This window comes from Pituophis catenifer, unplaced genomic scaffold, assembly GCF_029215685.1.
Source record: "Pituophis catenifer annectens isolate HBS135680 unplaced genomic scaffold, rPitCat1.0.hap2 SCAF_1, whole genome shotgun sequence".
NCBI classification, from domain to species: Eukaryota; Metazoa; Chordata; class Lepidosauria; order Squamata; family Colubridae; genus Pituophis; species Pituophis catenifer.
The window spans coordinates 14,212,546-14,229,304 of NW_027256881.1; the positions used below are offsets into that span (position 1 = coordinate 14,212,546).

Here is a 16,759-nt window from a genome sequence, read left to right on the forward strand (position 1 = left end):
CTGCTGACACTTTGAATATGGAATGGCCTTGCTTCCTTCACAGCATTTATAGTGGCTCTGTAGAACCAAGAATGAATGATACAGAATTCTTGGTTATCTTCTTGGATGGAAGAGATTAGATAGATAGATAGATGATAGATAGATAGATAGATAGATAGATAGATAGATAGATAGATAGATAATAGATGATAGATAGATAGATAGATAGATAGATAGATAGATAGATAGATACATAGAAAGATGATAGATAGATAAATAGAGATGATAGATAGATTGATAGATAGATGATAGATAGATAATAGATAGATAGATAGATAGATAGATGATAGATAGATAGATAGATAGATAGATAGATAGATAGATAGATAGATAGATATAGATAGATACAGAGGTGGAATTCAGCCGGTTCAGACTGTTTTAGGCGAACTGGTAGCGCTGACAATCAATTGGCCCCACCCACCCACCCCCGCTCTATCCTGTCCTTTATTTCCTGCTTTGTAGCTCATCTCAGTCATGCGGCATAACTGATTTCCCCGCCCCCCCCCCGCCCCCCGCTGTTATACTTACTGTTGCTGACTTGGAAGGTAAGCAGCTGAGCTTCTAAATGCTCCATTTTCAGTGCTATGTGCAAACGCCTTAGGCGCGCGTGCACGCTCACCGAACTGGTTGTTAAACCAGTAGCATTCCACCACTGGATGGATGGATGGATAGATAGATAGATAGATAGATAGATAGATAGATAGATAGATAGATAGATAGATGATGGATGGACAGGAGAGAGAGGGAGTGGGGGGAGGGGAGAGAGAGAGAGAGAGCGCTATCATGTTTCTAGTGCATCCAGAGATTGATTGATTGATAGATTGGTAAGACAATACCAATCTATCTAGCATGAACCAGCAAAGACTTTTCCCCCACATTTAATTAGCCTGTTTACTTTTCTGGTAAGTATGTTGAATTGTGTCATTGTTTCTTAAGTAGTCAATTCCTATTCTTCCAAAAAGTCAGTATTAATTAGCAATTTCTCTGCATTATTTTTCTCCTTAAGTGTATGTAGCTACAGGAGTATATGTATATCAGATAGATATAGATATATATATGTACACATATATCAGATTTCCAGCCGACATGAGGAATTCTGGGAGTTGAAATCCACTCAGGTTAAAATTGCTAAGGTTGAGAAACACCAAGTTAAAAAGCCTCCTCCGATTCTAATGATGTAATAAGTCATTCACCCGCTACTCTCCAGCAAACTGATGGATTATTCAGGGCATGAAGCAACCATTTTGAACGTCTATGGAGATTCTCAGGCATCCAAGTCAGGGTTGTCCCAAAGGTGCTTTTTTCAAGAGGCAACTGGACTTTCTTTGTTTTTCCTCAGTTTCTCAGAACTGAAGCAGCTTCTTAGATGAGAAGCAAACCATTTTCAAGGAAAAAGAAAGAACGTACAGTTGCCTCTTGAAAAAAGCACCTTTGGGACAGCCATTTTGACTGTGACATCACTCTGATTGGCTTCTGCATTTTTGGTAATCCAAGATGGCTGTTGAAAGGCATACAGGGAAGCTCTGAGTTATTTGGTGATTTTTCGTTTCTTGCTCCAGGTGCTCTAGCCTTCACCGGATCCACAGTGAAAGTGAGGTGATCCAGCATAGCGGCCAGCTCCTTCAGTCGTATCTGACCGACCTACTCAACACCATCACCAGGTCTGCCAAAATGTGCCCTCCGGTCATCCGGGCCACTTTTCAGCTCCTTTTCAAGAGAGTTGGAGAACGGTTCCCTGAGGAGAAAAATCAGGTCAGTTGGGCAGAGTTAGACTCCTTTAACTCAGGGGATGTCAAACTCAATTTCATTGAGGGCCGCATCAAGGTTGTGTTTGACCTCGGGGGGGATGGGGGATGTGGCCAGTGGATGTGGCCAGCTCAATGTCACTCATATCGGGAGCGCCTGTGGTGGCCTGAGCGATTTGCAAGCGAAAACGGGCTCCCGAGCTCTGTTTTTGGCTGCCACGGCCTCCTGCAACCCTCTGCCAGTGAAAACGGAGCTCGGGAGCCCATTTTCGCTGGCAAAACCACTGCAAATCAGTCTTTTGCTGTTTCCAGGGTGGCCCCATGGGCCAGATCTAAGTACCCCATGCGCCGGATCCGGCCCCAGGGCCTTGTGTTTGACATCCCTGTTCTAATTCAATCTCGCTCCCCCTCCGGGAATGTGGGATTATAATTTTGTAAACTCTTTGTAATTCTTTTGTAATTCCAAATTCTTTTGTAAGTCTTCCGCTTCTTTGTCAGGTAAGGCAACTTGTGGCAAGAAAAGCAGCAGGATCTTACAGTCCCATTCAGCAGGGATTTGATGGTGTTTTTAACCAATATCTTATTGGTTAAATAATTCTTACCACTCTCCTTTTCTCCGAGACACCAAACAGAGAGATTTTGGTATTGCCTGTCAGATTGTTTTTGTCCTTGGTTTCTTTCCATCCCTTTTCAAAAACTCTATCCTTCTGCACTTGCAGAATGTGAAATTCATTGCCATCACCAGCTTCCTCTGCCTACGATTCTTCTCTCCAGCCATTATGTCCCCCAAACTCTTCCACCTACGGGAGAAGCACGCCGATGCTCATATCAGCCGGGCTCTGCTTCTGCTAGCCAAGGTAAGACCTGTCCCAGAAGAGATGCTCTTAATAGCCTGATGATGTCCAAAAAGGGGTCCTTTTTTTGACTTTTGTCAAATGTCCCTGTTCTTTTTTCTAGTTTCTCATGTCATCTTATCTTGCTTTCCTTCCCCTTTCTTCCCCCTCCCCTTCCCCTCTCCCTCTTCTCCTCCCCACTCCCCTCCCCTCTCCTCCTCCCCTCTCCCTTTCCTTCTTTTCCTCCTCACTCCCTCCTCCCCTACCCTCTCCTCCTCCCCATTCCCCTATCCTCACTCTCTGCTGTTCCCCTCTCCTCTCTCCCTCTCCACCTCCACCTCCTCCTCCCCACTCTCCTCTCCCGTTCCCCTCTCCTCCTCCCCTTTCCTCTCTCTCCCTCTCCCCTTCCCCTCTCCCTCTCCTCCTCCCCACTCTCCTCCTCCCCACTCCCTTCCCCCTTCCCTCCTCTCCCCTTGAGTTAAACATGACTCCTGATTGTATTGGACTAGGTGGCTATTTAAGACTCAATCCCCTTCATTTATTTATTATTTATTTATTTGTCAAGAACGTATTAGGTAACTTATATAATTATAAGCATGAATTGAATACATAAAATAGATACAAGTAGAGGAAACATTAGGACAGGGATGGTAGTGCTCTTATGCACACCCCTTACAGACCTCTTAGGAATGGGGTGAGGTCAACAGTAGACAGTCTAAGGTTACAATTTTGGGGGTTTGGGGATGAAACCACAGAGTCAGGTAGTGTATTCCAGGCATTGAATTGAGTCCCAGCATTCTCTTCACTGCAAACCATTCTGGCTTTCTCTCAATCTGGGTGAAGCTTGTTCTTGAGTTGTAGTAACTTGTTCTGATTTTCCGCTGGGCCAGGCTGTCCAAAACGTGGGGAACATGGACAACAGCATCAGCCGCACCAAGGAAGCATGGATGGCCCCTCTGCAAGCCACCATTCAACGCGGCGTTGCCCAGATGAAGCAGTTCATCCTGCAGCTCATTGACATTGAGGAGAAAGACGGTAAATGCTTGATAAAGCCAAACAAATTAAGAAACGTTCTGGTTACTGCAAGCAGCCGAGTGCTTTCTCTGAGCCATCAGCCAGAGGGTAGTTTACTGGCATCTGAAGTTTAGCGCCTAATCCCATTTCTTTCTTAGTACGGAAGTCCCCAATTTATGACCATTTGTTTAACGACAGTTCAGAGTTATGTCAGCCTAAGAAAAAAGTGATTTACAATCCTTTTGTATATATGTTGCGATATCTCACGCATATACAAAAGCTACAGAGCTTGTATCCCAAGGACAAAAAACCAAGTTGAGCACCAAAATAGCAAACTCCTATGGATGAGCCTGGTTTCCCACCCTTGGTATCATCCAAAGAGGGGAGGGCAGTAGAGCCGGGTGGCTTCACTAATGACTTTGAGTAAGACACCATGCAGGGAGATTCCCAGTTAGCAACAAGCCAGAACACAGATTATATATAAGCAGGACTGAGGTTAGCAATGAAGGCAGCAGATTGTATCTCATGATTCTCTGCCAACTTGTGTTATTACTAGAATAGAATAACCGAGTTGGAAGGGACCTTGGAGGTCTTCTAGTCCAACCCCCTGCTTAGACAGGAAACCCTACACCACTTCAGGCAAATGGTTATCCAACATCTTCTTAAAAGCTTCCAGTGTTGGAGCACCTACAACTTCTGGAGGCAAGTTGTTCCACTGATTAATTGTTCTAACTATCAGGAAATTTCTCCTTAGTTCTAAGTTGCTTCTCTCCTTGATTAATTTCCACCCATTGCTTCTTGTCCTGCCCTCAGGTGCTTTGGAGAATAGCCTGACTCCCTCTTCTTTGTGGCAGCCCCTGAGATATCAGAACACTCCTATCATGTCACCCTTAGTCCTTCTTTTCATAACTAGTGTTATTATAATAACTAGTGTTGTTATTATTTCCTGCTCATTCAAAACCATATGCATGTATATTGCGTTCACTTGCTGCGGATGTTATATTACAGAATTAGACCTGCAGAAGCCCATCTCCCTACAACCTCAGGTTGTAAAAGAAGGGTACCTGTTCATCCACAAGGCGAGAAGCAAGGGGCCTCTCCTCTCGTTCTCCTTCAAGAAGTTCTATTTCTCATTAACACACGAGGCTCTCACCTGCGCCAAGACACCCAACTCCAAGGTAGGTAAAGAATAGAGATTGGCTACTACCAGAAGCTCCGGCCATTGTCCTTGCTGAAATCACTTTTCTTGAAACCCTCTGTAACTTGGGGAGTCCAAGGAAGGAGTGCCCAGGAAGACTAGTGAGTCATCCTAGAAACTAGGTCTCTTCCCCAAAAGCAGCAACCAAATGGCCAGCCTCAAATTATCCTACTTTGGACACATTAGAGCTGTGATGGTGCAGTGGTTAAAATGCAGTATTGCAGGCTCACTCTGCCCACTGCCAGGAGTTTGATCCTGACTGCCTCAAGATTGACAAAATGGTATGGAGGTGGTACTTAACTCTGGTTAGATTAAGCAGTATGAATCAGCACTATTCAGATAACTGTTGGAGAGATTGTGGGAAAAAAGGAATGTATTTACATATGTGGTGGGGTTGTAAATTTGTGCAAAAATTGTGGAAGATGGTGTTTAAGGAGATTGAAGAAATTGTAGGAATAAAGGTAGAAGAGGCACCAAAGGTAGCATTACTCTCATTATTGGAAGATATAAAGTGTAAAAAAGAGACTAAAGAGTTGATAACAAATTGGTTGACTGCAGCAAGGTTAATGATTTCTAGGAACTGGAAGACACGAGGTGATTATTGTTCGGAAGAATGGTATAAGGAAGTATGGGATATTGCCATAAATGATAAATTGACTTGTAATATTAAAGTAAGGAGGGGCATAATGAAAGTAAATGAATTCAATGGAATCTGGAAACAGTTCCTAATATATGTGTTTTCTGGAGGAAGGGGGATACCGCCACCAGAAGAAGCTTTAAGATTTTGGAAGCAGGAATGATCCCGAGGGGTGGGGGAACACTCGTTGATTGTTTGTATTGTGTATATTGTTATATATTATATATTATGATTCATGTATGTTATGTATGAAAAAAAAAATTTAATAATAAAAAATATGGAGAAAAAAAAAAAGGTTGACTCAGCCTTCCATCCTTGGGTAAAATGAGGACCCAGATTGTGGGGGCAAGATGCTGATACCGTAAACCGCTTAGACAGGGCTGTAAAGCTCTGTGAAGCTGTATATAAGTCCAAGTCCTATTGCTATTGCTATTATGTGAAGATTGAGCTCTCTGGAAAAGGTACCATTTCTGGGAAAGGTGGAAGGGAAGAGAAGTTGAAGATGCTGAGCTGAATTCAGGTGCAGTGGCAATGGGGCAGTGGTGAAATCCGGCCGGATCTACCCGGCTCACGTGAACCGGTAGCACTGGTGGCGGGAGGCTCTGCTCACCCGCCAGGACGTCATTACGTCCCATTTGTGACCCTCTGTGCATGCGCAGAAGAGGTGCACGCGCTCCCATTCCTGAAGCGGTAGCGAAGTAAGTGGCTTTCATCACTGCAATGGGGGCACCATTGGGAGACTTAAAAGATCAGGTTAGGGATAGATCATTATGGATATAATCTATCTACGTAGTCACTAGGAGTCAAAAACAACTTAATGGCACATATTCAAATCTTGGAAGCCCTTGAAGCAATGTAGTATTAAGAATGTTGGACTAGGAGTGCAGAGATTTGAATACAAGTCTTGGCTATGAAACTCATGATGTGATTTTGCACCGGCTGCTATTGTGCTGAAGAAGAATAACTTTCAAGCAAGCTCAGAATGTAATCGATTGTTAGCAATGGAATATGTCAGCCCAATAGTACAAGTTTCAACAACAGTGGGAAGAACATTTCTGAATGGCCAACAGCCACACTTAATGCTTTTGGTGGCGGTGATTTGGGGATAGCTTTAAGTGTTTGAGGGGATATGGTGGCTCAGTGGTTAAAGATGTTATGTGCACCTCGGTGTATAGTCACGCTAGCCATATGACTAAGGAAGTGTCTTCAGACAACGCTGGCTCCCTCGGCTAAGAAATCAAATTGAGCACCACTCTCTAGAGTCAGACATGACTGGATAGGGGAAACCTTTGCCTTTACCCAGGGGTGGGCTTCAAAAATTTTAGCAAGGAGTTCTCTGCCTGGTTACTGGGTGGGTGTGGCCATGGTGGGCATGGCTAGTTGACCTCCTGCACCACGGTGGGGGGCGTTTTTGCCCTCCCTGAGGTCTGGGGGCTTTCCTCGAGTATCCAGGAGGGTGAAAATAGCCTCCCAGGTGCCAGAGGCTCTCTGGAGGCTGGAAACAGGCCTGTTTTCAGCCTTCCCGAACTTCTGGTAGGCCTGTTTTTTGCCCTCCCCGAGCCTCCGCACTAGTGGTGGGTTGCCCCCAGTTCGAACTGGTTCTATAGAACCGGTAGTAAAACGGGCAGGAGGCTCCACCCACCGACCCCGACATCATCAGAACACTTCTGCGCATGTGCGTGGCCCCGTTGCAAACCAGTAGTAAAGGTAAGTAGGCATATGCCCTGCACTTACCTACATCCAAAACAGGCTGCATGGGGCAGTGGTGGGTTCTACTTACCTTTACTACCGGTTTGCATCGTGCCCACATGGGCAGATAACTTCTGATGACGTCCGGGTCATTGGGCGGAGCCTCCCGCCAGTTTTACAACCAGTTCTTGCGAACCAGTCTAAACCGGGGGCAACCCACCACTGGCGTCGTGACTCCTAGTAAGGGCAGGGCAGGGTGGATGGGGCCAGCCAGGAGTGGTATTTGGGGGTTTTCCGAATTGCACAGAATCTTAGCTAGAGGCTCTTCTGAACCCCCAGTAGCCCACCCCTTGCCTTTACCTTTTTAAGTATTTTCCATTTGAGGGAAACTTTAAAAGAGGATTTGTCAAATTCATGGAGGAAGAAAGCTCTACTTTTAAGTATTACCTATTGTGATGATATAGAATCTCCATGATTAGAGACACTCTTCTCCAGAATACTAGTGGCTCCTAGGGGAAAGGGTTGTTGGAAGCATTTGGTTGGATTCACAAATGCGAGACAAAGTTGGTTTCCATTTGACTCAAGGTTTCTTGAATGTATATTTATGGGATTTCCTTTCAGAAAAGCTCCTTTGTGCCACTGACTAGCATCCGGGCAGCTGAGAAAGTAGAGGAGAAGAGTTTTGGTATCTCCCATGTCATGCAGATCATCTACACTAATGATGCTGGGCAAGAAGACACAGCTTACCTGCAGTGCAAGGTGAAGATACAACAAGTCACATTTTGTTCGGATGGGAAGGGAGGAGCAAGAATTCATCTGGGTGACCCCATGACAAAAGTTGTATTGATAGATACAACATGCCACTTGTTTTAGGAGATGAGCAGCTATATAAATCGGACAAATAAATACATAGAATCCAGAGGTTTCTCACATCTGCAAAACTGAGAGATGCTTTCAAATAAAATGCAAGGGAATCAAAATGTTTTAAGGGGGAAAAAAAGGCACCCCGTTGATACTTTGCCCCAACAGGTGTAGCACCTACCTGGGCATCTTTGTCTAGGTTTAGAAGCTAAGCAGAGTCAGGTCTGGTAAATATCTGGAAGGGAAACCACTAGGAAATCTCAGGCTATAGTCAAAATGTCCCCAAACAAGACAGCAGGAAGCTAACTTCATTCTGCTGCAAGAAAAGTATTTGGATGTATCAATGAATTCACCAGGAGATGAATTTAAGTTGAGAGATACTTTACTTTTTATGAGAATTTAACAATAGCATAGGCCTTATTTGCATCGTGAGAATGATCCTGTCCCATCTTCCCTGAGTCTTCATGCTGCTCGGTTTTGGGTCGGGATTCAGGGCTCAGGACCCCAGACAGCACCCTGGTATTCGGAGAGCTGGTTGAATTTTTAAAAGAGATTCGGGTTAATGTCAGGGTTCCAAGTAACACCCCCAATGAAAGAAGACTCTGAAACTTGAGTTTCCTCAAAGATCCATTTTATTAGAGATGTCATACTGGCACATCTGGGAAAACCCAAATCTGAAAGCTTCTAGGTTTTCCCCACCCAAAAGAAAGTTCAAGTCCCTGCCCAGCACCCACAAGTCCATCATGTGGTCCAATCAAAGCACCGTCCCAACTGGAGATGTCTCCCAGTTTCATCCGTCCAGGTGCAAGGCAAGATGTCCTTGACTTTCGGAGAAAGGAATGTTATTATGACTATATATCACTCATACTCCATACAATCCCCCTCCCAGTTTCCCCCAGTAGTAAATATGGCCGGCCTGAAGGCCCAATGCAAAAGATGGCTTCCAGGCCTGACCGATCCAGGCATCAGTTAGGCTTAGGGTTAACCTCAATAATTTCAGCTCTGTGAGCCAATAGCTAATTTGGGATGACTCATTTGATGGTGTTTCTGTTAGGCTGAACACCACCATGGAAAGGTTTGACTGCAGTAGATGAAAACAAATGACCAGAGAGACAGAGTGCCAAAAGAAATTCCATTTTTGCAGTTCCTCTCTAGGTCTTTGTCTCAATAATGACTGATAACAAAGCCAGGTAGCCCTCCAGTAAGTAGCTTACATACCATGAAAGGAGTTTATTAAATTAATTTAACGCCATCCACCCCCAAAAAGAAATGATCTGTCTCTAGCTAATTATAATCATCTTTGAATGTTGGGTCAATTAAATCAGTTTTGCAGTTGACAGAACCTATATTAAGCATTGACATTTAATTAGACCGTGAAACCATTGCATCAAACGGTTTCATGGAAAATTTGGAAAATAAATGAATCAGGTGTGAATCTGGTCTGTATTTGCATTTCATCATTGGTTAATTTTAATATGCATGGCTTAAGTATTAACTATGGTTCAAGCATCCTGTTATATTTCTATTCTCTTGTGTACGAATGTCACAGTGAACAAGATTGAAGGTCTGTATCTTTTAAGGGAATTGAAAGTAGCTCAACGTTGGCTTCCTGACTTTTATGTCCACGCTGCTTTCTACTGACTTGCAGTTTTCCCTGGTCAAGCAAGTGTGTGGGTTATGCAGCACTGCAAAACCCACAGCCTGGGCCTTGTAGAATCTGTTTCTCTAGACCAGGGGTCAGCAACCTGCGGCTCTGGAGCCGCATGTGGCTCTTTCACCCCTCTGCTGCGGTTTCCTGTCACTCAAAATATGTGTCACAACGGCCAGTGTGCGACACCCACTGGCATGTGATTTATTGAACTTTTCGACCCCCAGCAGGCCAACCATGGATAAATCCAAGAAAAGAAAAGTTTCAGAAGAAAACAGAACGTTTAATTCAACTACATATGCTAGTTTTGTGGCCGCTCAAGAAATAGTAGGCACGGGAAGGGTTTTGTGGCTCCCGGTGTTTTCTTTTCTGTGGGAAACGGGTCCAAATGGCTCTTTGAGTGTTTAAGGTTGCAGACCCCTGCCCTAGATGTAGGGCAGAGAAAGGGGGAATATGTTATTAAAGGCCCTGGATATATCCAGTTAGAAGAATCCATGGCATTGACATCTTTCTGCCTTGCCTTGTTTTACAGTGTGTGAACGAGCTGAGCCAGTGGCTCTCAGCCTTACGGAAAGTCTGTGGGAACAACGCGGGAATGCTATGCTCCTATCACCCAGGAGTTTTCAGAGGAGACAAATGGAGCTGCTGCCACCTAAAGGACAAAGCAGGTATTGCATTCTTTGGCAATGCTACTGTACTGCCTTCCTTTTCTCCCATATTTCTGGGTGTGGGAATTTGTATGACAATGGTTTTTTTTGTAAGTTTATGTTAATATATATCAAGATATAGCTTTTTTAAAAAAAGAAAAACTATAGAAAAGAAAAATGTACAGATAATCCTTGTGTAACCATCACTCGCTTGCCAACCGTTTAAAATCACGATGGTCCTTCCCAGAACTAAATGTCTATGGAAATTCTCAGTCATCTAGGTCATGGTTGTCCCAAAGGTGCTTTTTCAAGAGTCAGTTGGACTTTCTGGTTTTTCTCTGAAGATGTTTCGCTTCTCATCCAAGAAGCTTCTTCAGTTCTGACTGGATTGGTGGGGAAGAGAAGGGAAGGACTGCAAGGAGTAAAAAAGTACTTGTGACCGGCCCATCAGAGAGTCCCTGCAGCCACGTGATCGTGATTCAAATGCTGAGCAACTGTCACACATTTACAGCAGTTGCCGTGTCCCACGATCACATGATCATCGTTTGCAACCTTCCCAGCTGTTTGCTTCCCCACCTGCAAAGTCAATGAGAAAGCCAGCAAAGAAGATCATAAGGCAGATTCTGGGATTCTCACTGAATGACTATGGCAAATCATAGAAAGACAGTCATAAAATAAGGTCATGTAATGCCTCCCATAATAATCACATTACTTAATAATGAGTTTTCTGGCCCCTATTGTAGTTGTTAAGTCAAGGACTACCTATAGCAGAGATCTTCAAACTTGGCAGCTTTAAGACTTGTGGACTTCAACTCTCAGAATTCTCCAGCCAGCTATGCTATGCTGGCTGGAGAATTCTGAGAGTTGAAGTCCACAAGTCTTAAAGCTGCCAAGTTTGAAGACCTCTGACCTATAGCTTGGGACCAGTGGTGGGTTTCAAATTACTGGTTCTGTGGGTATGGCTTGGTGGGTGTGGCATGGCTTGGTGGGCATGGTAGGGGAACGATACTGTCAAATCTCCATTCCCACCCCACTCCAGGGGAAGGATAATGTAAAATCTCCATTCCCTCCCCAATCCAGGGGAAGGTTACTGCAAAATCCCCATTTCCTCCTGATCAGCTGGGACTCAGGAGGCAGAGAATACATGGGGGCGGGGCCAGTCAGAGGTGGTATTTACCGGTTCTCCACGCTACTCAAAGTTTCCGCTAATGGTTCTCCAGAACTGGTCAGAACCTGCTGAAACCCACCTCTGCTTGGAACTATGTAGGTCTCTTTGTCAGCAAGATAATTCTCCAAAATTGGAACAGAATGGTTTCACTGCTCCCTTCTCTGCTTTGAAGGTCTTGGTTGTGACAAAACTCGGCATGGAGTTACTCTGCGGGAATGGAACGATCCCTTGGATCCTGACTTGGAGGCTCAGCTGATATTCCAGCATCTGCTTGCAACTCAAGAAGTAATGAGGTGACTTGACCGACCATGCCTTGCTCTCCCAATGCTGAAGCATTCTTGTAAAACGGGGGTACTTTGGCTTTTCATTCTTCATGGGCCTGGATGGTGCTACATGAGTCATTTAAAAGAAGGCTGTGTAGTTGCCATGAAATAACCCCAATTATTAGACTATAATCATCCTCAATCAACTACTCTAGAAAGGGGGCAGAGAAGAGCAACCAGGGTGATTAGGGGACTGGAGGCTAAAACATATGAATAACAGTTGCAGGAACTGGGTATGTCTAGTTTAATGAAGAGAAGGACCAAGGGTGACATGATAGCAGTCTCCCAATATTTGAGGGGCTGTCACAGGGAGGAGGACAACCTATTTTCCAAAGCACCTGAAGGCAAGACAAGGAACAATGGATGAAAACTGATCAAGGAGAGATTCAACCTAGAACTAGGGAGAAATTCCCTTACAGTGAGAACAATCAACCAATGGGAGAGCTTGCATTTGGAAATTGTGGTTGCTTCATCACTGGAGGCTTTCAAGAAGAGACTGGATAGAAATGGTATAGGGACTCCTGCTTGAGCAGGGGGTTGGACTAGATCAGTGGTGGGTTCCTCCCGGTTTGGCCCGGTTCTGCTGAGCCGGTAGCGGTGATGATATGACGTCACCAAACCGGTTCTGCCCCCCCCCGTTCCCCGCCACCCCAGTCCCAGCTGATTGGCTAGAAGGAAAAAAACTGTTTAAACTCTTGCCGGGGGCTTCAAAGAGCCACCCTACAGCTGATCAGTGGTAAAAGGCAGTTTGGTGGTAGACCGGTGCCTCCAAAAACAAATGAGTAGACCAGTGCCTGCAAAAACAAATGAGTAGACCAGTGCCTGCAAAAATACATGAGTAGACCGGTGCCTGCAAAAATAAATGGGTAGACCGGTACAGCTCTGCAAGCAGTTAAAAGCCTGGTAGACCAGTACCTCTGCTAAATCCTAAAGAATTGTCACATGACCATCAAGCCACGCCCACAAAATAAGCCACGCCCACAGAACCGGTAGTAAAAAAATTTAGAACCCACCCCTGGACTAGATGGCCTGCAAGGCCCCTTCCAACTCTGTTATTCTGTTATATTCTGCACAAGTTAGCATTTAGGAAATTGAGGTTATGATTTCATGCAGCCGAGGGTGGAACTTTTTTGCAACCAAGATTTATAAAGAAAAAGAAAGCAGTTAAATTAGGGTTGAAATGCTGTAAAGAGGTGCTCTATATGACTACACTGATGAGAAGGCAAACAACATGTTGTCTGTTTTTCAGAGAAAGCAATCCTAAAGTGGATTTTAGTAAAACCAACTGATAAGAAACATTTATAGATGATAAAAATTAAAAGCTTAAAGCAATGTTTTTCAAACGTGGCAACTTTAAGAGGGGTGGACCTTAACTCCCAAAATTCCCCAGCCTAGGGGAATTCTGGCTAGGGAATTCTGGGAGTTGAAGTCCAGCCCTCTTAAAGTTGTTTTTAAAGTTACTGTTTTTTCCAGTCTGACAGCACACTCTCTTAAACCTGAAAAACGATTGAAGTTTTGAAGTGATTATTGTATAATGTTCCTTTTCTTGCAGTGCTATTTACAAAATGCATCCAACTGTGAAGTTTGCTGAATAATTTATTAACTTCCATCTTATTCTACTTTTTTACTGTCCAAAGGGAAAAGTATGAAGAATTGTCAATTCTGGAGAAAAGTGAAAAATATCAGAGCGAAGGTACACAATTTAATTAATTTTAATTTTAATTATTTAATTTTATTATTAAATGTAATGCCAGAATCCATTGTTAGGCAGAGTTGGGCAGCTAATACCTTTAAATAATAATAAGATAAGTGGATAAAGATGCCAACTCCAGTCTAAACATCCTGCTGATTGTTCCACAAACCATAATAATAATAATAATAAATGGTTGAAATGGAAAGGCTGGGTTGAGGTTGCTTTGGTTCATAATGGTCAGGGTCCACACAACACCTTTAACAGAGGTGGACAGATATATGTATTCATATATTAGTATCTATATTATCATGACATGGATTTATAGATATAATAGCTATATTATAGATATGTAGAGTGAATTGAAAGATTGGTGTCAGCCCTGCCAGGTAGATCAGATAGAAAAACATGACCAGATGAGCTAATTCTACTTTATTGTAAAGATACATTAACAGAATCTTGCAAGTACAATTCTTCCCCATCTCCTTTACATTTTGAGAGGTTAAGGATGGTCTCTTCTGAGCCTCTTGCCCTGCCCACTATTCAACTAATATGCTGTCTCTTATTGGACCTACCCCAAGGCAGCATCTCTTCCCTCCTTCTCCCAAGGTCTTTCCCACATACCCCTGCAGGACGTCAGTGGGAGAATGTGTGTCTCTGCCCGCTTCTAGCTTCCCTACTCTGTTGCTTCCTTCAGCCTCACCTGCAATGCTGCTCCAGAAGATTAGCTCTAAGAAAACATAGTCCTTGATCAGTTGTGCCATTCAAATTTTTTCCCTACTGGTTCTGTGAGCGTGGCTTGGTGGGGGGTCCTGTGATTGAGTGGGTGTGGCCAACTCAATGTCACTCACGCCCACTCAGTCACATGAACCCCCCCACCAAGCCACGCCCACAGAACCCAGTAGGAAAAAATGTGTGTATGAGCACGAGAAGGGGTCATAGTGAATGCTTAGTGAATGCTTCTCCTTCCATTCACAGCAGAGCTGCTGCAGCCTGTTCCTTTAAGGTAGTCCCCGGGAGGGAGGGGTAGATGGGTTGAGCGGCCGGAAGGGACAAGCGAGTGATTGGAAGAGGTGAGCGTCAACCAGGTGACCGGGCAGGTGTGGGCGGGGCCAACCGGGATGATTTTTACCGGTTTGGTGAACTGATTCAAATTGTCCCTACTGGTTCGCCCGATCCGGTCCGATCCGGTTGAATTTCACCCCTGTCCTTGATAGAAAAAAGGTTATTCTACATATCACAGCTGTCCTCTTTTAGGGATATTTTAAGGAATTTGCAGAGCAACCCATTGAGTAGCAAGGTGTGCACTTGAAAGCGATTGAGAGCAGTTGCGAATAAACACAGCCAACACACAGATACAGTGAGTTGTGTTTACTTTTCAGGAAATAGTAATAAGGCACAGTCCAATAAACAGTTCAAGTCATACACAGATAAAGCAGTAGATAGTCCACAGAAGATAGAAACAATAGTCCAGGAATAATCCAATAACAAAGTCTTCTTACCAGTCATCGTAGTCATACACAATAAATAGTTGCAAACAGTATCAAACACAGCAAAGAGCAGTAACGATCAGCACAGAGCAATAATGATCAGAGAAGAGAAACAAACCATGTATCAAGCTTCTTCTTAAGGACATTGGCTACAGAGCAAACCAATCAGGACACAGTATGATGCAATACAGCAATATAGTCTTAAAGCTATATTGAGGGTTTATATATTGCCGACCCAACTAGTTAGTTAATTATCATTTCCTAACAGATATCTAATGACTAGTGGGTTGTTTGGATATCTCTTCCTAGCTCACCTTCCCTCTCATCTTCTCCCCCTCTCTTGCTACAGATCCAGAAAATGCTGACCGCCCTTTCAGGCTTTTCCAGATACTACACGATTTAGAAGAAATGTATCGAAAGGAGGTTTCCAAGTCCACTGACGTGGCCCAGCAGAGTCAGAATCACTTGGTGGAACTGCAGACGTGACTCCCCCCCCACTCCCCACACACACACAAATCATTTCGGGGGCAGGCTCCACCTTTGCCCTGTTTAAGCAGAATGGTTACTACGTCCCCAGAATGTCAACTACACACTCTGGACGCAATTTTGTCCGCTGAGATGTAATGGGAGGGACTGTCCCTTTGCTCGGAAGGTCCTAAACTTTCTTTTGGGACTTCTTCTGTAATTCAGTTGTTCGGTCTCTAGTTTCTGTGGATCGTTGAGATTGGCTCTTTTATCTCTGTTCATCCACCAGAATTGGACAATTCTTTTTTTTAAAAAAAAAGACTGGGTTTCTCGATCTCATGATGCTTTTGATAATATACAACAACAATGCAGTTACTCTGTTGGGGGTTGGTAGGGTAAAATTTTTGTGCCTTTCATTCTTCCATCTTCTTTCCTTCTGGCTTTTCCTTACGTCGCTCTAAAAACATACAGTGTTGCATTAAGCAAACAGCCTGAATCTTGTGAAGTAGCAAGTCCCGTTTCCCATCTTACAACAGAACTTTTTCACTAGCAATGGATTTCTTGAAGAAGCAATGTTTCTTCCAGATTCTGAGCTCTGATGCATAGAAGAGCTGCCCTGAATTAGAACAGATTTGAACTTTTGGGAGCACCATAAAACTGCAGCAAACTGCTCAAAGATTATACAAAATCCACAGCTGAAAGATCTGAGCCAGGTGAGAGAGAGAGAGAGAGAGAGAGAGAGAAAGTGGTGCCTCTGTCTAATTCATATTTTTTGGACAAGGGGAGAGCTAGGGGTCATCCAGTAAGACAAATGAAGGTGTGGATCTTAATATAATATAGAAGGTGAGGAAAGAAGAAATTGCTTCACAATTTTTTATCCTTGATCCTCTGTCCCTTCAAGACCCCAAAAACATTGAATGTACAATAAAGCTTCTTTTTTTTTAAATCAAGGACTCCATGAATGTTTGACATTTTTCAATTGCTCCCTTTGAAGGACATCAGATTGGCATGTAAATTGCAGAGGGAATTTTGTGATTAAAAACATGATAAAACCTGTATCCTTTTTTCCCCCATAGCTCAAGGAGAGACGAACAGACAAAGAATGACCTGAAAACTTATCTATTATTTTCTCTCTCTTTTTTAACAGATATCTTTATTAAGTTTCAAAATCAAACATTAAAATACAAGCTAAAATAAAGGGAAAGGGGGAGGGGAATAACAGGACATGTTAAAAAATGGCAAAAAGTCTACATCAAACAAATTATACCTCCAACTTATTTCAGTACAGAGATAATAATACAATACAACGGCC

The 16,759-nt window shown here is 43.7% G+C and overlaps 1 protein-coding gene across 2 annotated transcripts in view; it reads left to right on the forward strand.

Moving 5' to 3' along the window:
* LOC139308504 (ras GTPase-activating protein 4-like) overlaps nucleotides 1-16,393 on the forward strand; it is an 88,772-nt gene extending 72,379 nt beyond the window's left edge. For both annotated transcript variants that reach the window (XM_070932078.1, XM_070932079.1), the window contains 9 exons: nucleotides 1,599-1,791; nucleotides 2,504-2,641; nucleotides 3,508-3,652; nucleotides 4,640-4,809; nucleotides 7,777-7,914; nucleotides 10,197-10,332; nucleotides 11,652-11,772; nucleotides 13,440-13,495; nucleotides 15,332-16,393. In XM_070932078.1, the coding sequence (XP_070788179.1) occupies nucleotides 1,599-1,791; nucleotides 2,504-2,641; nucleotides 3,508-3,652; nucleotides 4,640-4,809; nucleotides 7,777-7,914; nucleotides 10,197-10,332; nucleotides 11,652-11,772; nucleotides 13,440-13,495; nucleotides 15,332-15,468 (1,234 nt within the window). In that variant the 3' untranslated portion in view covers nucleotides 15,469-16,393. The remainder of the gene's footprint in view (nucleotides 1-1,598; nucleotides 1,792-2,503; nucleotides 2,642-3,507; nucleotides 3,653-4,639; nucleotides 4,810-7,776; nucleotides 7,915-10,196; nucleotides 10,333-11,651; nucleotides 11,773-13,439; nucleotides 13,496-15,331) is intronic.
* Nucleotides 16,394-16,759: the final 366 nt, after the last annotated feature.